The sequence below is a fragment of the Ovis aries genome, chromosome X, assembly GCF_016772045.2.
Source record: "Ovis aries strain OAR_USU_Benz2616 breed Rambouillet chromosome X, ARS-UI_Ramb_v3.0, whole genome shotgun sequence".
Lineage (NCBI taxonomy): Eukaryota > Metazoa > Chordata > Mammalia > Artiodactyla > Bovidae > Ovis > Ovis aries.
In genome coordinates, this window is record NC_056080.1 from 45,252,823 (window position 1) to 45,275,960 (window position 23,138).

At 43.6% G+C, this 23,138-nt stretch overlaps 1 protein-coding gene and 1 long non-coding RNA gene across 2 annotated transcripts in view; one reads left to right on the forward strand and one right to left on the reverse strand.

The window, feature by feature from the left end:
- Positions 1-318: 318 nt before the first annotated feature.
- On the reverse strand, positions 319-12,681 carry LOC132658746 (uncharacterized). Its single transcript, XR_009598744.1, has 2 exons — positions 12,608-12,681; positions 319-4,046 (listed from the first exon to the last, which is right to left on the reverse strand). It is a non-coding gene; the product is annotated as an uncharacterized LOC132658746 (long non-coding RNA).
- Positions 12,682-12,710: 29 nt separating this feature from the next.
- The window catches only part of ZNF674 (zinc finger protein 674), a 36,927-nt gene continuing 26,499 nt past the window's right edge, over positions 12,711-23,138 (forward strand). Inside the window, 6 exon segments of the mRNA XM_060407405.1 lie at positions 12,711-12,825; positions 13,873-13,977; positions 15,301-15,369; positions 15,929-15,971; positions 17,785-17,911; positions 18,228-18,326. Of these exon segments, the coding sequence (XP_060263388.1) occupies positions 15,963-15,971; positions 17,785-17,911; positions 18,228-18,326 (235 nt within the window). The 5' untranslated portion in view covers positions 12,711-12,825; positions 13,873-13,977; positions 15,301-15,369; positions 15,929-15,962.

Here is a 23,138-nt window from a genome sequence, read left to right on the forward strand (position 1 = left end):
TACTTTTTCAGGTAGTTTGCCTATTTCCTTGTCATTTATTTGGACTTCTGTGTTTTAGTTTGCTCCTTCATTTGTGTGGTATTTCTCTGCCTTTTCATTATTTTTTTTTTAACGTATTGTGTTTGAGGTCTCCTTTTCCCAGGCTTCAAGGTTGAATTCTTTCTTTCTTTAGGTTTCTGCCCTCCTAAGGTTGGTCCAGTGGTTTGCATAAGCTTCACATAGGGCGAGATTTGTGCTGAGTTTTTGTTTGTTACTTTTTCCTCTGATGGGCAAGGCAGAGTGAGGCAGTAATCTTGTCTACTGATGATTGGGTTTGTATTTTTGTTTTGTTTGTTGTTTAGATAATGCATCCTACACAGTGTGCTACTGGTGGTTGGGTGACGCCGAGTCTTGTATTCAAGTGGTTTCCTTTGTGTGGGTTCTCACTATTTGACACTCCCTAGGGTAAGTTTTCTGGTTGTCAAGGGTCTTGGACTCAGTACAAGGCCTTTTAGAACTAACACCCCCAAAAGATGTCCTTTTCATTATAGGGGACTGGAATGCAAAAGTAGGAAGTCAAGAAACACCTGGAGTAACAGGCAAATTTGGCCTTGGAGTACAGAATGAAGCAGGGCAAAGCCAAATAGAGTTTTGCCAAGAGAATGCACTGGTCATAGCAAACATCCTTTTCCAACAACACAAGAGAAGACTCTACACGTGGACATCACCAAATGGCCAACACCAAAATTAGACTGATTATATTTTTTGTGGCCAAAGATGGAGAAGCTCTGTACAGTCAGAAAAAACAAGACCAGGCGCTGACTATGGTACAGATTATGAACTCCTTATTGCAAAATTCAGACTTAAATTGAAGAAAGTGGGGGAAACCACTAGACCATTCAGGTATGACCTAAATCAATTCCCTTATGATTATACAGTGGAAGTGACAAATACATTTAAGGGACTAGATGTGATAGAGTGCTTGATGAACTATGGTCGGAGGTTCATGACATTGTACAGGAGACAGGGATCAAGACCATCCCCAAGAAAAAGAAATGTAAAAAAGCAAAATGGCTGTCTGATGAGGCCTTACAAATAGCTGTGAAGAGAAGAGAAAAGCAAAGCTATACCCATTTGAATGCAGTGTTCCAAAGAATAGCAAGGAGAGATAAGAAAGCCTTCCTCAGTGATCAGGGCAAAGAAATAGAGGAAACCAATAGAATGGGAGAGACTAGAGATCTCTTCAAGAAAATTAGAGATATCAAGGGAACATTTCATGCAAAGATGGGCTCAAGAAAGGACAGAAATGGTATGGACCTAACAGAATCAGAAGATATCAAGAAGAGGTGGCAAGAATACATAGAAGAACTGTACAAAAAAGATCTCCATGACCCAGATAATCACAATGCTATGATCACTCACCTAGAGCCAAACATCATGGAATGTGAAGTCAAGGGGGCCTTAGGAAGCATCACTATGAACAAAGCTCATGGAGGTGACAGAATTTCAGTTGAGCTATTTCAAATCCTGAAAGATGATGCTGTGAAAGTGCTGCAGTCAATATGTCAACAAATTTGGAAAACTTAACAGTGGCCACAGGACTGGAAAAGGTCAGTTTTCATTCCAATTCCAAAGAAAGGCAATGCCAAAGAATGCTCAAACTACCGCCCAATCACATTCATCTCACATGCTAGTAAAGTAATGCTCAAAATTCTCCAAGCCAGGCTTCAGCAATATGTGAACCGTGAACTTCCAGATGTTCAAGCTGGTTTTAGAAAAGGCAGAGGAACCAGAAATCAAATTGCCAACATCCGCTAGATCATCAAAAAAGCGAGAGAGTTTCAGAAAAATATCTATTTCTGCTTTATTTACTATGCCAATGCCCTTGATTGTGTGGATCACCACAAACTGTGGAAAATTCTGAAAGAGATGACCTGACCTGCCTCTTGCAAAATCTGTATGCAGGTCAGGAAGCAACAGTTAGAACTGGACATGGAACAACAGACTAGTTCCAAATAGGAAAAGGAGTACGTCAAGTCTGTACATTGTCACCCTGCTTATTTAAGTTAGATGCAGAGTACATCATGAGAAATGCTGGGCTGGAGGAGGCACAAGCTGGAATCAAGATTGCCGGGAGAAATATCAGTAACCTCAGATATACAGATGACACCACCCTTATGGCAGAAAGTGAAGAAGAACTAAAAAGCCTCTTGATGAAAGTAAAAGAGGAGAGTGAAAAAGTTGGCTTAAAGCTCAACATTCAGAAAATGAAGATCATGGTATCCGATCGCATCACTTCATGGCAAATAGATGGGAAAACAGTGGAAACAGTGGCTGATTTTATTTTTGTGAGCTCCAAAATCACTGCAGATGGTGACTACAGCCATGAAATTAAAAGACGTTTACTCCTTGCAAGGAAAGATATGACCAACGTAGACAACATATTAAAAAGCAGAGACATTACTTTGCTGACAAAGGTCCATATAGCCAAAGCTATGATTTTTCCAGTAGTTACATATGGATGTGAGAGTTAGACTATAAAGAAAGCTGAGTGCGGAAGATTGATGCTTTTGAACTGTGGTGTTGCTCCCTTGGACTGTGAGGAGATCCAACCAGTCCCTTGTAAAGGAGATCAGTGCTGAGTGTTCGTTGGAATGACTGATGTTGAAGCTGAAACCCCAATACTTTGGCCACCTGATGCAAAGAGCTAACTCATTTTAAAAGACCCTGATGCTGGGAAAGAGTGAAGGCAGGAGGAGAAGGGGATGACAGAAAATGAAATGGTTGGATGACATGACCGACTCAATAGACATGGGTAAACTCTGAGAGTTGGTGATGGACAGGGAGGCCTGGTGTGCTGTGGTCCAAGGGGTCGCAAACAGTTGGACACGACTGAAGGACTGAACTGAACTGAACTTGGAGACCTATTTAGTAAATTAGTATCCTTGTGGTTCTAGAAGTCCCTCCATTAAAAAACAACAATAACACACACACACATAAACAATGTTTCCCAAGTTTTCATGATTTATTGTTGTTCAGTCAGTTGTGTCACTCAGTCACTCTGTCGTGTTGTTCAGTCCCTCAGTTCTTTGTGACACCACGGACTGCAGCATACCATTCATGATTAGAGAACCTTTTAATCACATCACGATTTTTAATAAGCCAGAGAACCACTGTTTCATTGAATAGATTCTATGAATGCTGACCCAGGACAGGCATGGCAAATAGATTTCAGCATGATTTCCAACTCTGACCAGTAGAGGTAGTCTAGAACATACTGTTGAGAAGAATATAAGAGTTTGTCTGATCTTATCAGAATACAATTATTGACAAACCATAGCTTCCGTGTAGGCAGACTATAATGGCAGCATAAAGGCAATGGACTTGCTGGTCTTGATCTAGGTTCTTTAGCTTCATTTTCTCTGGCAAAGGATTCCTCTAGTTCAGAATTAGTGACACAAGAATTCCTCCAATAGGAACTCAACTAGGAAAATGTGAAATCTTTATTCCTTATAATTTGTTCATGTTCACTGAGTCTTTACTGAGTGGACTGGTCCTTCAGGAAGGGGAGGAGGTTCTTTATATTGAAGGGAATGCTCTCAAAGCTACCATATAAAATAAATCCTGGAATTGGAATCTATCTCCAAGCTCAGTACCCAGGAGGATACTCCATACCCAGATGTCCCCATGCCTGTAGCCTTGGTCAGGAGCATTTGAGCATAATCTAGGAACTTCTCCCATTCTCTGAAGCCTCTTGGCTCTATCACCTATGAATATTTTGGCTCCTCCACTGTGAAGCTGCTCAGGGATTTGGAGCCCAGTGCTCTCCACTTGGGGATCTGTTGTCAGAGATGTGGGTTTGTGTGTGTACCTGTACACCTAGAAGTACATACATGTACAAGTGTGCACAAATATAGTGGGGTACACAAGCATAGTGGGGGGCACAGATTAGAATTCACCTGATATCCACAGGGTCCAGGGCCAGGAGAAGAAAATTCTATGATACAAACCACTTCAGCAGGTGATGCTTCTTCGGTTTGTGGAGTGTCACTGGAGATACTGGTAGTCTGGAATGAGGAAAAGGGAGACAAATGTTTCACCTTTAGTGGGATTTTCAAAAATGTGCCAGGTATTGTCTGTTGGCACTCCATGACACTCCCACCCCCATCCCCTCTCCTGTGCTGAAGAGACTGGAAGCATTGAGATGAGAGTTCTCAGACTCCCTTGCCAGTGTGACTTCTCTGCATGAATTTGGAAGGGAGAAGGGAGTTAGAAACCATACTTCCCCTCTAGCTGAAAAAGTAGACAAGTATCTTTCAACAGATGAGAGTTTAGTTTTCATTTTATTGTAGTTGATTTACAGTGTTACATTAATTTCTGCTATAAGCAGATGTGGGCTTCCCAGGTAGCTCAGTTGTTAAGAATCCACTTGTAATGCAGGAGACCCCTGTTTGATTCCTGGGTCAGGAAGATCCCCTGGAGAAAGGATGGACTACCCACTCCAGTGTTCTTGGGCTTCCCTTGTGGCTCAGCTGGTAAAGAATCCGCCTGCAATGTGGGAGACCTGGGTTCGATCCCTGGGTTGGGAAGATCCCCTAGAGAAGGGAAAGGCTCCCCAATCCAGTATTCTGGCCTGGAGAATTCCATGGACTGTATAGTCCATGGGGTCGCAGAGTCAGACATGACTGAGCAACTTTCACTTTCCCAAGCAGATGTGAGTTTTGCAGCACCTGCTAGACTCCCTTACATGTTAATCACCCAGTCACCCTGGAGCCATGAGACTCCTGTGCTGTCAGCAATGATTTTCTGCAGTTTTTTGACCTCTGGGTCTCAGAAAAAACTTCCTGACCCTTTTCTGTACCATGGTGATTCTGAAAGGCAGTGGTGGCTCCTGATCTGTACTCCTCCATTCTCTTTCTCACTTCTGGAATGATGACAACCAGAGTTCCCTGGAAATCATGTTGAAGAGGGCAGAAATGTCAACAGCCTGGGTCCATATGGGGAATGCCATCTGTCTCTATGGAATACCCATGGTTTATTCTTTTTCTTGTTTTGTTATTCTTTCTTTAAAAAATTAATTTGTTTGATTAGAGGCTAATTACTTTAAAATATTGTGGTGATTTTTGCCATACATTGACAAGAATCAGCCATGGGTGTATATGTGTCCCCATTCTAAACCCCGCTCCTACCCCCCTCCTCATCCCATCCCTCTGGGTTGTCCCAGTGCCCCAGCTTTGAGTGCCATTTCATGCATCAAATTTGGACTGGTGATCTATTTCACATACGGTAATATATATGTTTCAATGCTATTCTCTCAAATCATCCCACCATTGCCAGCGGCCATGGAGTCCAAAAGTCTGTTCTTTAGATCTACATCTCTTTTGCTGTCTCGCATATAGGGTCATCGTTACCATCTTTCTAAATTCCATATATATGCATTAATATACTGTATTGGTGTTTTTCTTTCTGACTTACTTCACTCTGTATAATAGGCTCCAGTTTCATCCACCTCATTAGAACTGATGCAAATGCATTTTTTTAATAGCTGAGTAATATTCCATTGTGTACATGTACAACTTTCTTATCCATTAGTCTGCTGATGGACGTCTAGGTTGCTTCCATGTCATAGCTATTGTAAACAGTGCTGTGATGAACACTGTAAACAGTAATAAACATTATAAACAGCTATTGTAAACAGTGCTGTGTGGTAAACGTGTCTCTTTCAATTCTGGTTTCCTTGGTGTGTATGCCCAGCAGTGGGATTGCTGGGTCATATGGCAGTTCTATTTCCAGTTTTTTAAGGAATCTCCACATTGTTCTCCATAGTGGTTGTACTAGTTTGCATTCCCACCAACAGTATAAGAGGGTTCCCTTTTCTCCATACCCTCTCCAGCATTTATTGCTTGTAGACTTTTTGACGGGAGCCATTCTGACCAGGGTGAGATGGTACCTCATTTTGGTTTTGATTTGCATTTCTCTGATAATGAGTGATGTTGAACATCTTTTCATGTGTTTTTTTTAGCCATCTGCATGTTTTCTTTGGAGAAATGTCTGTTTAGTTCTTTGGCATATTTTTTGATTGGGTCATTTATTTTTCTGGTAATGAGCTGCATGGACTGTTTGTATATTTTGGAGATTCTTTGTCAGCTGTTTTATTTTCTATTATTTTCTCCCATTCTGAAGGCTGTCTTTTCACCTTGCTGATGGTTTCCTTCATTGTGCAAAAGTTTTTAAATTTAGTTAGGTCCCATTTGTTTATTTTTGCCTTTTATTCCATTACTCTGGGAGGTCGGTCATGGAAGATCCTGCTGTGATTTATGTCAGAGAGTGTTTTGCCTATGTTTTCCTCTAAGAGTTTTATAGTTTCTAGTCATACATTTAGATCTTCAATCCATTTTGAGTTTAGTGCATGGTGTTAGAAAGTGTTCTAGTTTCATTCTCTTACAAGCGGTTGACCACTTTTCCCAGCACCACTTGTTAAAGAGATTGTCTTTTCTCCATTGTATATTTTTGCCTGCTTTGTCAAAGATAAGGTGTCCATAGGTACGTGGATTTATCTCTGGGCTATTTTCTTCCATTGATCTATATTTCTGTCTTTGTGCCAGTACCATACTGTCTTGATGACTGTAGCTTTGTAGTACAGTCTGAAGTTAGGCAGGTGGATTCCTTCAGTTCCATTCTTCTTTCCATGGTTGATTCATATGTAAGTAGGAAAGCAGTTCTGTCTGAGCCATCATTAGTTCAGTCCAGTTCAGTCACTCAGTCGTGTCCGACTCTTTGCAACCCCATGAATTGCAGCACGCCAGGCCTCCCTGTCCATCACCAACTCCCAGAGTTCACTCAGAAACACGTCCATCGAGTCAGTGATGCCATCCAGCCATCTCATCCTCTGTCGTCCCCTTCTCCTCCTGCCCCCAATCTCTCCCAACACCAAAGTCTTTTCCAATGAGTCAACTCTTCCCATGAGGTGTCCAAAGTACTGGACCTTCAGCTTTAGCATCATTCCTTCCAAAGAACACCCAGGACTGATCTCCTTCAGAATGGACTGGTTGGATCTTCTTGCAGTCCAAGGGACCCTCAGGACTCTTCTCCAACACCACAGTTCAAAAGCATCAATTCTTCGGTGCTCAGCCTTCTTCACAGTCCAACTCTCACATCCATACATGACCACAGGAAAAACCATAGCCTTGACTAGATGGACCTTAGTCAGCAAAGTAATGTCTCTGCTTTTGAATATGCTATCTAGGTTGGTCATAATTTTTCTTCCAAGGAGCAAGCGTCTTTTAATGTCATGGCTGCAGTCACCATCTGCAGTGATTTTGGAGCCCCCCAAAATAAAGTCTGACACTGTTTCCACTGTTTCCCCATCTATTTCCCATGAAGTGATGGGACCAGATGCCATGATCTTCATTTTCTGAATGTTGAGCTTTGAGCCAACTTTTTCACTCTCCACTTTCAGTTTCATCAAGAGGCTTTTAGTTCCTCTTCACTTTCTGCCATAAGGGTGGTGTCATCTGCATATCTGAGGTTATTGATATTTCTCCCAGCAATCTTGATTCCAGCTTGCGTTTCTTCCAGTCCAGCGTTTCTCATGATGTACTCTGCATATAAGTTAAATAAGCAGGGTGACAATATACAGCCTTGACGTACTCCTTTTCCTACTTGGAACCAGTCTGTTGTTCCATGTCCATTTCTAACTGTTGCTTCCTGACCCGCATACAGATTCCTCAAGAGGCAGGTTAGGTGGTCTGGTATTCCTATATATATACATATCTATATATCTATATATATATATATATCTATATATATATCTATCTTTTGGTCCAATTCAGCCTAATACAAGTGTTGTTCCATATATGTAGTTACTGGTAGTCCCTGGAGTTTGTGGACAGGCAGTTGAGCTTACAAATAGTGTCTGGCCATCTGAGAGGTCCCTGGGGGTCTATTTTCCCCATGTTGTTACCAGCACAGGTATGTAGACTTACAAAGAGAGCTATTTGGACCTTTTTCCTGGGCTCAATACAGCCAGGTCCTCTTGAGTGGCTGAGACTTGTAAGCATGTTGGACAAGGAGGCCTGGATTGGAGATCACCCCAGTGGTTCTTGAAAAGTCTTAAGTAATCCATCATTGAGCATCCATTCCTTTACTAGTCTCCTCCCTCAGAAGCTCTTGTACAACAGAGGGAGGGAAGGAGTAGAGAGGAACATTGGCTGGGAAGTCAAGTAGATTAGGTCCTAGTCTCAGCCTATTAACAACTCTCTGAAGCTTCCTTTCCCTCCATGGGCTTGAGAGTCTTCAAACTCAGAAGGAAATTAGTGAGAAGCCTCAGTACTGAGATTCAGAGAGCACCCAATCTATCCCTCACCCCTGATTACATCTGTGTCTCTGTGTGTTCCAAGCAGAAGTCATAGCTGCTAAACTAGAGGGTCTGAGAAACCTTATTTGGATTCAAGGTGTATATTCTGAGGACCAGTACACTAGCACCACCTGGGAGCTCATTAGAAACACAGACTCTCAAGGCCCACCACATAACTACTGACTCAGAGTCTGCAATTTGATCCCAAAGGGATCCCTCTGTGCCTTCAAGTCTCAGATGTACTGATCCAGAGGCGTGGGGGAAAAGACCAATGTCAGCTTGAAAATAAAGAATGGGATTTGCAGTCAGGAGACCTAGGCTCTACTTTGAGTTCTGCCCTTTACTTGCTCTACACATTTCACCAAAATATGTAATCACCCTCATCCTTATTCTTAAATGAGGTTGCTCTCATAACCACTGAATGGAGTAGAGGTTAATGTATATATTCTGGAGCCAAACTGCCTAACCTTAATTCTTTATTTCATTTACTAGCTGTGAAGCTTTTGGTAAGTCACTTGACATGCACATCCTTCTGTTTCCTTATCTGGAAAGTATAGTATAATAACGAGGGATTCTAATAATAATTTTAAGTTAGAAGTGAATATAGATAACATAGGACAGTGCCTGGCACAGCCTAAGTCCACAGCACATATTATTACACACTGGCTTTTTACAGCATCTTTAAAGAACACAAAGAGACCTTATTACTTATGGGGTTTGCATGGTGTACACCCTTCTCAGCTGTAGGACACAATCACCCAAAGGCTGAGGTTCTAACCTCTAGGCCATCAGACATCCGTGAGACTGGCTTCACGCTACCATTTTGGAGCCATCAACCAGTCCCCTGGGTTCAATTCCCACCTTGTCTATTCCAGCTCCACTCACTCCACACACTTTCCTGCCTGTGGGAAATCTGCAGGAGTAGCGGCTCAGAGAGCTATGCAGTCCACCCAGGAGATGAACACTTGAATTGGCCTTCCCTTTTCCTACAGAAACTCATGCAGTTCAAAAAGCATAATGTCATCAAGGCATTGCTCAACAGACCTGTCACCACAGTCATTGCAGAGAAGACTTCCAGGAAGGGGGAGGTACCAGGGACCTTCAGCAGAACCCTACAGCTCAGCAAGAAAACAAGCTCCCTCACCTGCCACTAGGCAAACCTAGACAGTGTACTAAAAATGTCCATATAGCCAAAGCTATGATTTTTCCAGTAGTCACGTATGGATGTGAGAGTTGGACTATAAAGAAAGCTGAGAGCTGAAGAATTGATGCTTTTGAACTGTGGTGTTGGAGGAGACTCTTGAGAGTCCCTTGGACAGCAAGGAGATCAAACCAGTCCATCCTAAAGGAAATCAGTTCTGAATGTTCATTGGAAGGACTGATGATGAAGCTGAAACTCCAATACTTTGGCTATCTGATGTGAAGGACTGATTCACTGGAAAAGACCCTCATGCTGGGAAAGACAGAGGCAGGAGAAGGGGACAACAGAGGATGATATGTTTGGATGGCATCACCGACTCAATGGACATGAGTTTTAACAAGCTCCAGTAAATGGTAAAGGACAGGGAAGCCTGGTGTGCTGCAGTCCATGGTATCTCAAAGAGTTGGACATGACTGAGCGACTGAACATCAACAATAGTTGCTGCCCAGTGCACATCCTCAGGACCTCTGCTCCTCAGAGGTGGGAAAATCCCAGCCTTGCTCTCCAAGTGCTGTTCCTTAGGTTGGCCACCTCCTCACAAACACCAAGCAGATGTACTGCTGAGGGCACAGTCAGACTGGATTCATGAGCCCCACCCACTGGGATGGTTGTAACAACCAATCCGGGAATCTACAGCAACAATGTGTGCAGGGTCCCCATGGCTGGATGATTCCCTAGGATGGCTCAGGACTTGGAAACACTCTTATGACTTCTCAGAGTCTGGGAGTCCTACTGAGCTGTTATATACATAGTTGATTTATGACAGTGAAAGTAAAATCAGCAAAGGGAAAGGCACAGGGGTGAAGTCCAAGGGAAACCAGTTGTGAGATCCAGCTGTTCTCTCCCAAAGGAGTCACATGGACAACACTTAATTCTCCCAGAAACGATCTGTGACAACGTATGCAGTGTCACCAGTCAGAGAAGTTCAACCATGACTACGAGTCCAGAGATTGTACTGGAGGTCAGGCATGCAGGCATGCAGCTTCCATGTGACCACTTCAGTTACTCAGTCTACAGCCTCCAGATGTCAAATGAACACAGCATGACCCAGGGCCTCAGACACAAAACAGATGCTCATCATAAATCACACTGTTAGCAGGAGCTACCTGGTCCAATGAAACAGAGAGGGCTGGAATACAGAAATACCCTATTAGGCAGAACATGCCAGAGTCTTTGGGGTGGCTTCCCAGGAGTGCACAAGAACCAGTCTTCATCAGACAGACTTTTCTTTGGAATATAAGGGTTTGAGTAACTGGGACCTTCTGGAGTTACCATTTACAGTGAATTTTAACTTATTAATATTTAGAGACTTAATTGCCATTTAGAAATGTTTTCAGTTGGGTATGAGTGGTGATCCTGTGCAAGGGTGATGACAAAGTGAAAGTCCACAGCGCAGGAAGGAGCAGTAATGGGGACTAGCATGCTCCCTAGTGTTGGGGAGAGGACAGCAAATGCTGCCACCAATTGCCAGGTGCCTGCTGTGGGCAAAGTCCTGGGCTTGGAGTTCTAGAGATGTTCCTTCAAACAATCATGAGAACTGTTTGGATGGGTGGTCTTTAGCTATGATGTAAACAAGGCTCAAAGGGCCAGTAAGTGGTGGAGCCAATCCTTCTCTTCTATGGACAGAAAGATCCCAACAGCTGGGTAGATAGTGGGCTAGAAGAATACCTTGGCATGTTTCCTGGATCCTGGACGCCCAAGTCACACTAGGAAAAGCTGGTACTGTGTGAACAACCACACGTCCTTCACCAGCCCCTTCTTTCTGTGTGAGCACTCATTCCTGCCAAGTCAGGATACGGGCAGAGTCTGACCAGGACAAAAGACCAGGTCTTTCTGCAACTAGGGGTTTCTCTACTGCCCTTGGGACACTATCACACTAACTCTATTAAATTTCTCTTGCCTCTTGACAGTGTTATCAGAAAAGCTTGTCAGGTCACTTCCTCTGGAAATAGGTTAGGATCCCCAAATCTGGCCATCATTTACAAATGCACAAGAAATTCACAGGGCGGGGGGTCCCCACTCACACGACTGACAGTAAACAGACTCTTCTCCTAGGACTTCTACACAAGACTGGGACAGAGTCATTTCCCACGAGACCTCCAGGTTGTAGATTTGGGCTATGATTCATCCAACTACCCTGGGAGTATCAATTAACTCATAGGAGCAAAGGGAAAGAGGGGGAGAAAGCAATGTTTTCACATGGAAGAATAAATAAATGTATGTTGGATGCCATGACTGCTTTCCTCACTTGTATCTCTCAACAGTGCCTGGCAGATATTGGCTGTAGCACAGGAGTGGGCGTCCTGAGCCCAGATTCTGCCCTGCCCAGACCAAGTTCTGCTTGCAACCAGGGAAGTGCCACAGGCACACAGCACACAATTAGCCTCTCTCCCCAAGACCCTGACAAGAAACAGAAAACCTTCCTGAAGAGCACTACAGGACTTTTTAGCAGACCACGTTGCCACAGGCTGGCATCATCAGAGAAACAGTTCTCCCCTACTTTATGCTGCATTTTCAAAATGGGCAAAGCCCAGGTTCTCCAAAGATCCCCAGGCTCCAAGAAATCAGAACTCCTCGATTTATTTCAGGAGAATCAGGCATCATGGTTTCTTCATTCGTGCATGCTGCCGGCCCAGCAACCTGGCTCCCATCCGCTGCTCCAGGCAGCTTCGCGAACAGAGCCTGACCTCCGTTCTCTGATCCCTGACCTGACAACCAGAGCCCAGCTCCAACGGGCCGGCCCCGCCTCCAAGATGGCCGCACCCATGTAGTTTGTAGTTATCGCTGAGGCTTCTTATTCTGATGATCTAAAGAAAGAGGAGAGCGTGGCTTTGTGGGATGGAGGGATGGGAACTCCCCAGGGAGCACAGACACAAGGAGTCTCGGCGGCGCAAGAGGACGGAGAGAACAGGCCTCGGAGACAGCGGACCCAGCTCCGCTACGACAGTCTGCGCGGAGCCCGCTTGCCTCCTGCCTCTCGAGACGCTTCCCGTCCCCTCCACTCCCCCGCCCCAGCCTTTCGTACGACTCGTCGCGGAAAATGGTCGCACTCCCTCGTCGCTTCATCTAACCTCAGAGGGAGCCACGTCAGAACCAGCGTCCCTGAAAAGCGCCATGTTGCCCATTGGCTGTCTTGCCATCCCCTAAGCCCCCTCACCTCCCTCCTGCGCGTGCGCAGCACTTGGGCTCCCAGGGCAACGGGGAACGGAAGTGTTCTGCTCACCCCGAGGGTGGTGCGAATTGGCGCTGGCTGTTTTACGCCCTCAGACCTCGGGTTCCTGGTAGTTTAGTAAGGGGAGGCGAAATTGGGGACGGGCTGAATGGGGAGGTCAGAGGGGCCGTGGGTCGGGGGGTAATGACCTCGCGCCCCTGGGTTGTTGAGTGACAGGGCCGTGGGGCGGGGAGGGGACTACGGAGTTAACGAGTGAATGGTTCATTAATTGATTCCTTTAGCAACTGTTTACTTGGTGGTGGTTTAGTCGCTAAGTCCTGTCCGACTCTTGTAACCCCATGGACTATAGCCCACTTCTGTCTATGGGAGTTTCCAGGCAAGAATACTGGAGTAGATTGCCATTTCCTTATCCAGGGGAATCTTCCCAACCCAGGAATCGAATCCTGGTCTTCTGCGTTGCAAGCAGATTATTTACCGACTTAGCTATGAGGGAAACCCAACTGTTTACTTAGTGCGTAGTGGAGAATCCCAGGGACAGGGGAGCCTCGTGGGCTGCCATCTATGGGGTTGCACAGAGTCGGACACGACTGAAACGACTTAGCAGCAGCAGCAGCAGCAATGAATACCAGACACCATTGTTTCACGTTAGTCATCACAATAGCCCCATGAGTAGGCACTATGATTCTTTTCATTTTACAAAGAGAAAGCAAGAACAGAAAGGCTCAGACACTTGACCAAAGTCACACAGTAAACTAGGGGGATCCTTGTTCTTTTTTTCAGCATACTATTTATGTGTTTCTAACATACCCTGAATTTATCAACTTTATGGCTTACTGTCTCTCCCCTGCTAAGAATATGGCTCCTCAAGATGGGGAACTCTGTTCATGTAGAACAAGCATACTAGGCACTCACTTCTGTTATTAACTGAAGAAAAGCAGCAGAGCGGGTGGTCAGTTTCATTCCATAGCCCAGACTCTTAGGAAGTAAGGCAGTGCCTAGCTCTTTATCTAATGGTGGTGGTAACTGAGCTTACTAAATGTCAATTCTTAAAACTAGAGGGAGGCACTGTGTCTTCTGGTGTCAAGGGAAACGTGGATTTTCCTCAACTTTGCTCCATCATAGACGTTGCTAACTGCACCTCCTGTGTGGTCATTCCCTTTCCAGGGTCAGGGTTCATAACAGCCAACAGTTCACCAGCTTCAGACGCCAGCTGATCTACCATGGGCTTCCTTAGTCTACAGAAGACCCAGTCTGAGACCTCAGAAGGAGGTGAGTTTGCTTGGTCAGAGGTAGAGACATGGTTCTGAAGGGAAGGTCCTAGCAAAGGTATCTTTGTCTTTGAATCCTTGGGTCCTGCCTCCTTAGTAATAAGACAGATCATTTGGGAATTCCCTGGCGGTCCAGTGGTTACCACTCCATGCTTTCACTGCTGAGGGTCCAAGGTTCGATCCTGGGTAAGGGAACTAAGATCCCACAAGCCAAGCGGCCAGACCAAAAAAAAAAAAGAAAAGAAAAGAAAAAAAAAAAACCCTAAACCCCCAAAAGACAGCTTCTCTGAGGGGAGCTGGAAGAGAAGCTCCACACCAGACCTCAGGGCAGAGTGGGGAGATCCACAGGACAGACTCAAATGCTCTGGTTAGAGGGAAGTGGGTCAGAATATAGCAGATTCTAGAAGAACTGAACCTGCAGTGCCCTCTGTCCCTTCCTTCAGCTGAGAGAGAGCAAGACTTCTAGCCACCATCAAGAGCTATGTCATGGTGGTCAGTTGAACCTCTGTTGCAGGAGAGAGATGAAAGTTATGGATGGATGGAGGGATGCTTCCCTGTGGTAGTGCTAGCAAGGACATTATCAGGCTGGAAAGATTGACTCCCTACCTCCCAGGACTTTCTCCACTCTTAACACATTTGTGCACACACATTTGTGCTCCCCTCTTGTGCCGTGGACTATTTCAGTCAGTCCCATAGTAGGAACAATCCACTTGCCTGTAGCAGAAATGTTGAATCTCCTCTACCCTGACTAAATGACTAAATGTTTTTGGTTTCTGCATTTCTGTGAAATCTCAGAGTAGTCTCTAGGTAGCCATCACCTAGCTATGCTACCCCATTTTCATGCTAGTAACTGGGTCTGGAAGCATGACTCACTAAGCTCCATCTTGCTGAACCTTGTTGTACTGATACTAAGGCAGGGATTGCTAGAGTGGCAGTGGTTAACAAAAGCTCCTTGCTTAAAATTTGTTTTGAAAACTGCCAAATAAGGAAGAGCTTGGCAATCAAATGGCCATGATGGGAAATAAAGTATTAGGGAGGGAATAGGGAGGTGGTGGGCCGGAAGGACCAGGGTGGCGGGGAGCAAGGTCAGTGGTTTCCAGTTCCATGTGGACCTGACCAGTGCCAGGCCCTTAACCTCCCTCCATCCCCCTACCTTCCACCCTCCACCCCTTTCCCTTCTGCCCTGCACTCAGCCCTGGTTAGTCTCCTTCTTCCAAACTGCAGCAAGTTGCCCCTGTCTCCAGACTGCTCAGGGTGTGTCACTTCAAGGGCTCAGTGTGATAATTAGGTGATTTGTAATGACTTCTCCTTTTTATTTTACTAGTAATTAATATTGTCAAAAGTGATAAAATGCAAGTAAACAAAAAAGGAAAGGTGAAATCAACCCTCAAAGGTAAGCAGGGTCAACGTTTTAATAGATGTTCTTCAGTACATGCATATAGCTTAACAAAGGAGATCCCACCCACCTGCTTTCTGGTAACCTTCTTTTAAATATGTTAAGACATGAGAACAGGATTCCATTGCATTTTTAAAGCCCATGTGGTATTTCCCATTTTGTGTGTCTTATTTTTTTTAAACTTAAGTCCCCGTTACTGGAGCTTTAGTTGCTTCCAGATTGTTGAATGGTGGAAACACCTACAGTTAACATCTTTGCAAATAAATTACGATAAATTCCCAGGCATAGAGTTCTTGAGAGAAAGGAAATATCAGGTTGTTAATGGCTTCTGAGTAGAGGTCCTTAAACACGAGTCATACATCTGTCCAGGGAGAGAAAATTAATTCCCATGGGATTGTGCAAAACTCATGGGATCTTAGCCAAGGGAACAGCCTGGAGCTACCAGGCCTTGTGTTCTGATCATCCTCACTGTGGGGCAGGGGTTATTATTAGGCTGGTGATGGTGGTCTCAAGGCTGTGTGCACTGACCTCAACCCTCCTGATTCTGCCTTCCTAGATCTCCATCCTTGGTCTGAGCAGGACCAATAGCCATGTCCCAGGTGAGTTCCTAATTTACCCCTACTTTGTTTCCAGTTAATTTGAGGCAACAATTAGGAAATTATATTGCAACCTTGGAAAAATATGTTAGTTCCCTTAGCTCTGGCTGTTTTCTGCTCAACCTGTCATCCGCCTCAGGTTTCTCCATTCCTTCCTCTTTTCACCAAAAAGGAAAAAAAAAAGGAACCAGATAGAGAGGAAAAGACATGTTTGTCTACTTCTTACTCTTGGAACTGAGCTTCATATTTTTGCCTTCTCAAAGAAAATTGTTTAAATGCATAGACTTATCTTGCTTTTTCTATTCATTTTCAGTTCACTTTTTGCCTTTTTATTATGTTTGAAATTGTGAAAGTAAATCCACGTCTCATGTTCTAATATGCATAAAATAAACAGTATCCAAAAGATCCCTATTTCTTCTTCCCCCAGTACCACATTCTTCCTCAGAGATGCCCACTGTTAGCAGTTTGGTGATAAGGTGCTGTAGATGCATTTACTTCAGTTTAATTAACTAAAAATAGAGGTACATGTTGGAGAAGGAAATGGTAACCCACTCCAGTACTTGTGGCTGGAAAATCTCATGGACGGAGGAGCCTGGTAGGCTACAGTCCATGGGGTCTCGAAGAGTCCAACAGGACTGAACGACTTCACTTTCACTTTTCACTTTCATGCATTGGAGAAGGAAGTGGCAACCCACTCCAGTGTTCTTGCCTGGAGAATCCCAGGGATGGGGGAGCCTTGTGGGCTGCCACCTGTGGGGTCGCACAGAGTCAGACATGACTGAAGCGACTTAGCAGCAGCAGCAGAGGTACATGTAATGTGTGTTTTTTCTCAAATGCCATCATACTCCCATACCCATCTTGCTTTTCCCACTTGATATATTATGAGTGTTGTTCCCCATCAGTACATAGAAACTGTTTCAGTTCCTCTTTTTATGGTATGGATGTCTCATTTAACTATTTCTTTCTTCATGAATATTTGTTGTTTTTTTTGGTTTTATTTTTCTATTGTAAACAGTGCCTCATGAACTGCTTTCTATGTATCTGTTGGCCCATTAGTACAGGTATTTATGGAGAGTACACCTGGAAGAATTTTTGAACCAAATGTATTCACACTTTAAATTTGCTTTCCCAAATCCTGGACTGATTGGTACTTTCACAAAATTTTAAATATCAGATAATTTCTGTGTTCAACTCTTCTAGGCTGTTGTTGAAAGATTAGAAGGAATCCAGTTCATGCTATGATGCCACCTAAATTCGAGGAAGATACTACAGAAAAGTAAAAAGTGAAAGACTACTTTTATTTAAGAATATGGATGCAGAAATTCTAAAAATGTGTTCTGAATAGATTATTAATAAATTGAATTGAGCATTTTTTAAAGTACTCTGTACCTATGATAAAACATTCAAACAAACACTTCGTTCAACAAAAGGTGAAAAATAATTTTCCTTCTCACATGTATCCATATCCCCTTCATATTTCATGCATGCTGCCAGAAATCATGTGTGCATATTTAGTTGTCTCGATGGAAGAATCCCCTTTTCTATTATTTTCTTCCTTTTTGCATATTACAGCACATTCTAGTCCTTTCTGTGTCCATTCCATTTCACTGTGTGTTTGATCAACCTTATCATTTCTCACCTCAGCACTCTTGACCTTTGAGTCAGATAATGCTATGTTGTGGAGGGGTGCCATGTGCATTGGAGGATATTTAGCAACATATCTGGTCTCTATCCTCTGGGTAGAGGGATGTCAGTACCCTGCCGCCCAACCCCCCCTTGTTGTGACAGTGGTTTAAGGAGAAGTGTGTTGTTGCAGGAAACATTGACCTTCAGGGATGTGTTTGTAGACTTCACGCAGGAGGAGTGGCAGCAGCTGGACGCTGCTCAGAAGAACCTCCACAGGGTTGTCATGCTGGAGAACTATAGCCACCTGGTCTCTGTTGGTGAGGAACCCTCCACAGGGTGGCTGGAACACACCCCCTCGTGTTTCCCTCTATGGGCTGCTGCAGCTCAGGGGTGTCTGGGCCCTGAATGAGTCAGGCCTCAGGCTCCTGGTCAGGAATTTCTAATGGCATTTGTCCCCTGCCCAGGATGGTCATGCTCTTGCCTTCTCTGTGGATGGTCTGCGCTGAGGGCCCACTGGCTAGGCTCACAGGGCAGTCACCAAAGCCAGACCATCCCTGCCCTGCAAGGATGGGCCTTGGTTCTGAGATGCTGCAGATGTTCATAACCAAGTCCTCTGTCATTTCCCCTCAACAGGATACCTTGTGGCCCAGCCACATGGGATCTTCAGGTTGGGACAAGGAGAAGAGGAGGCCAGGATGGCAGCTGGAGAAAGCGTGATGTGGAGCTGTCCAGGTAAGCCCACGTCAAGCCAGCTGGGCCAGGCAAGAGGACCTTCATGGCTCAGGGAGATCTTGGCCTCAGCGGCACACCCGGGAACTTATCTCAAAAACCCCAGGCTTGGGGACACAACTGAGGGCTGATGGAATGAACTGCTATGATAGCTACATGATGCCCCACATGCCACCCCTTATTCTTGGGGTTCAGACAGAGGCGGCTGCTATTGTTCTCTAGATCCTGTCTCCACCTTCTAGCATCTCCAGTATAGGGAGACGTGCCCAGGTTTGTCTCTTTCCTCTTCCTCCTCCTTTCTGAAAGCTGTTAAACCTTCTCTCTTGGGTATTCACATGTACATCAGAAGCCAAGCAGATGGAAGGATGATCTTTCCTCTTTATTTGGCATATTGTGGGCCCTTAACGTCTGAAATGCAGTGTCTTTTACCTCAGGGAAATTATCCTGCCTGGCTTATTGATTTATTGGAGTTGGGATGGACAAAAGAGCTTTGCTTAGTGACCTTTAGCTCTAGCAGGCCAGGTACCCCCGTGTCCTTGTCTGCTCTCAGTTTGAGGCTAAACAGTGTCAACTTCACACAGATTTCTGTTTGCTTATTTCTCTCATGCCATTCCAAATCTGACTTGATTGCACCTGTTGTCAGATTCCTCCTCTTATCAATACTTCCCTCCTGCTTAGCTCTTTTGTCTTTTGTATTATCTCTATTTATTAAATAAACCTGAGAGCATATCATATTACTTCCACAGTGGCATGCTTCAGTGAGCACTGTCTGCTTTCCTGTTTGTTTGTTTTTGCTCAGGGTCCCTTATGGTGACCGAGGAAGTCTCAAGACATTGGTCTTCATCTTTTTCTTTCCCACTCTTAGTGGTTACCCTTCACTGTGCTCCATGGACCAGCAGCCTGGGCATGGCCTGGGCTCAGAGTAGAAGTGCACATTTGGGATCCACTTCAGCTTTACTGAATCTGCATCTGCTTTTCAACAGCTGTTCAGAGATTAGTTTCATGGCTGCAGCTGTAGTCAGACGGGCCCAGCTGATTCCAGGTGACTGTCTAGATGGCTTCCCCAGAGCCCACTCCTGCCTGGCAGGTGCACCCTCTCACTCAGAGCATCCCTGAACCTTCTCCCAAGGACATTTTGGCTTACAATTTACAATTTATCAATCAATCCCATATCTGCTGCTCCATAGAGATTCATCAGGGTTTCTGGTCTGCTGATGGCCTGCTTTTTTCTGCTTCCAGTGTTTCCAGGAATTGAGTCTCATTCTTATTTCAATATTAATTGTGGAAGGAGGAAGCATAGACTCAAAGGCAGCTTCCACCCTTTGAAGTCACATTTCCCATGTTGAGTCTGAATGTGCAGAACAGTCTGGGATATGAAGTAATCTCAGTGCATTTGCAGTCACACCTCCAAGGGCAGCTTCTTTTCAAGGTTTCTAATTCCTTTGATGAGCATCTCCAAAGGTCCAGGGAGTACCTTCACACCCACATTTCTTTGTTCACTTTCCCTCCTATGAAAAATAAGGATTTAGTTCAATTAACCTTGATCTTCTGCTCTGCAGGGCTTCACAATGTTCATTAAATTTTTATTTTTCCTTTCTTTGTTGGCTATCTTTGTAACTTTCAACAGCATAGCTAAGCTTCTGTTTTTGCATTCCAGTTGGTAACTTTCTTTAAACTGTAGCCAAATGCCTGTGGCTTTTCTACCTGGAACACAAACCCCTAGAGGCAAGAGTCCACATCTTATTCTCATTCATCCAGGTGTGGGGCTGTAGAGGCACTAAGTAAGTATTGCTTTGATTATTTTGGACTGGGGCAGAGGAAGGAGGTTTGTTATTCTTCCATAGCCCAGTGGTGAAGAGCTTGGACTTCGGAGCTCACAGCCTAGATTCAGATTCTAGCTTCTTCACTCACAAGCTGTCACTTTGTACATGTGACTTAGCCGCTCTTTGCCTGTTTGTAGAATGGGGCTAAATGCTAGAACTTATAGGACTGACAGAATTTAATGTATTGATAAATGTCAAGCACCAAAAAAAAGTGCCTAGGAATAAAGGAAGTTCTCAATATATGTAATCATTCTTTGTATTATTATTAGCCATATAGAATATTTGTTTAATGTAATGGTTGTTAACCAGAGGTGTATCACCTGTGGAGGCCTAGTTATGTGCATTGTAACATTCCAGATAGTTCTGATATCCATGTCTAGTTCAGATTCATTGCTTTAAATGTCTGCTGACAGAGGTTCAAAGAACTGTGAGACTTAGCAAGGCCATCACCCAGGAGCATGGGTCAGATACGGTAGTAAATAAGAGCACACAGCCTCACTACTGGATAGCTTGGTTCTCTTCCCCCATCCCTCCATTCTTCAAGCTACTTCAGGGCTTATATTCCCCTCTGGGCCCTGGATGAAATCTCTGACAGATCTCATAAATTCTCGGATTGTTCTGAGATAATAAAAATCTTCTGTCAAGATCCACATATCAAGAGTAGCCTCGCTGTCATATTAATTATTTTCAATTTGTTGAGCTTTTCACAGAAAGAACTTCTACCTTTGTTAATTTTCTTTATTGTGTTTTTCATTTTGTTGATTTCTCCTTTTACATTTATTTCCATTTCTACTTCTTTGGGTTTACTTTGCTGTTCTGTATCAGTGTCTTTTTCCCTTCAACATTTTATTATAAAAATTTTCAGACAAAACAAGCAAAATAATTATAGTTTGAACATCCATGTAATACCATTTAGATTCTACAATGAATGTTTTGCTGTATTTGCTTTATTGCCTATCTGTGTGCTAATTCCTCTCTTCTTCCATCAATCTCCCTTTTTTGTGTGTGTGGAATACATTTCAAAGTAAGTTGTGGCTATCAGTATGCTTCACACCTAAATACTCCCACAGGCATATCATTAATTAGAATAAAATATTTCTTAGTATTTTTTCTATCCTTAATGTTTAACAGGTGTTTTCATAAAAGGAAATGCAAAACTAGCACAATATGATAGTGGGTTGTATATGGAAATCTTTTAATGTAATTTCCAGATGCATTTTCCATGTACTGTCATGATATATGTAACTGCAGTCTCTTCTTGAAAATGAGGCTTGGGTTATTGAGGTATAATTTATATACCATGAAGTTCACATCTCTTAAGTGTACAGTTCTATATATATTGACAAATATATAGTCATTTAAGTACCACCACAGTCAAGCTGTTGGACATTTTCATTCCCCTAAAACATTCCTTGTTCCTGTTTACAATTAAACTTCTCCCCTACTCTCATATCCGATCTTGTTTCTTCTAGTTTTGTTTTTTTCTAGAATGTTATATAAATTAATCTTATAGTATATAGCCTTATGCATCTTGCTTCTTTCATTTACCTTACTGCTTTTTAGGTTCATCTGGGTTGTGACATGTTTCAACAGTCTGTTCCTTTCTGTAGTCAAATGATACTCCATTTGCTTACCATAGACCAAGGTATGCACTTCTGAATTTTTTCTTGCTTTTGGTCATTATGAAAGAAGCTGGTATGAACACACTCATGTTTAGGCATTTGTGTGGGCCTGTGTTTTCATATTTCTGGGGTAAATAGAGTGGGATTGCTTGGTCATGTGGTAAGTGTATGTTTAACTTCACAAGACACTACCAAACTGTTTTACAGTGTAACTACCATTTTGGATGCCTACTAGCAACATGTAAGAGTTCCAGTGTTCTGCTCTCTTGCCAGCACTTGGTATTATTAGTATTGTTAGTCTGTCTAGATGCTGTGTAAGAGTAGCTCATTGTACTATTAATTTGGATTTTTCCAATAACTGATATTCAGCATCTTTTCATGTTCTTTTATTTGCCATCTATATATCTTTGGTGAACTATTTCTTGTAATCTTTTGCCATTTTTGTTATTATTAAATTGTGAGAGTTCTTTATATATTCTGGATGCAAGCCCTCTATCACTATGTGTTTTCCAAGTCTTTACTCCCATACTGTGGCTTGTTTTTATCTTAACAGTATCTTTCCCAAAAAAGACATTTTTAATTTTGATAAAGTCCAATTTATCAAATTTTTCTTCTACAGTTCATGCTATTATACCCTGTATAACAATTCTCTAACACAAGGTAACAGAGATTTTCTCATATTTTTACAATGTTCAGTTCACTTCACTCCCTCAGTCATGTCCGACTCTTTGCGACCCCATGAATTGCAGCACGCCAGGCCTCCCTGTCCATCACCTACTCCCGGTGTTCACTCAGACTCACGTCCATCGAGTCAGTGATGCCATCCAGCCATCTCATCCTCTGTCGTCCCCTTCTCTTCCTGCCCCCAATCCCTCCCAGCATCAGAGTCTTTTTCCAATGAGTCAACTCTTTGCATGAGGTGGCCAAAGTACTGGAATTTCAGCTTCAGCATCATTCCTTCCAAAGAAATCCCAGGGCTGATCTCCTTCAGAATGGACTGGTTGGATCTCCTTGCAGTCCAAGGGACTCTCAAGAGTCTTCTCCAACACCACAGTTCTAAAGCATCAGTTCTTCCGCACTCAGCCTTCTTCACAGTCCAACTCTCACATCCATACATGACCACAGGAAAAACCATAGCCTTGACTAGACGACCTTAGTCGTCAAAGTAATGTCTCTGCTTTTGAATATGCTAGGTTGGTCATAACTTCTCTTCCAAAGAGTAAGCGTCTTTTAATTTCATGGTTGCAGTTACTATCTGCAGTGATTTTGGAGCCCCCAAAAATAAAGTCTGACACTGTTTCCACTGTTTATAATGTTAGCTCTTATATTTATTAGGCTTCCCTGATAGCCTAGTTGGTAAAGAATCCACC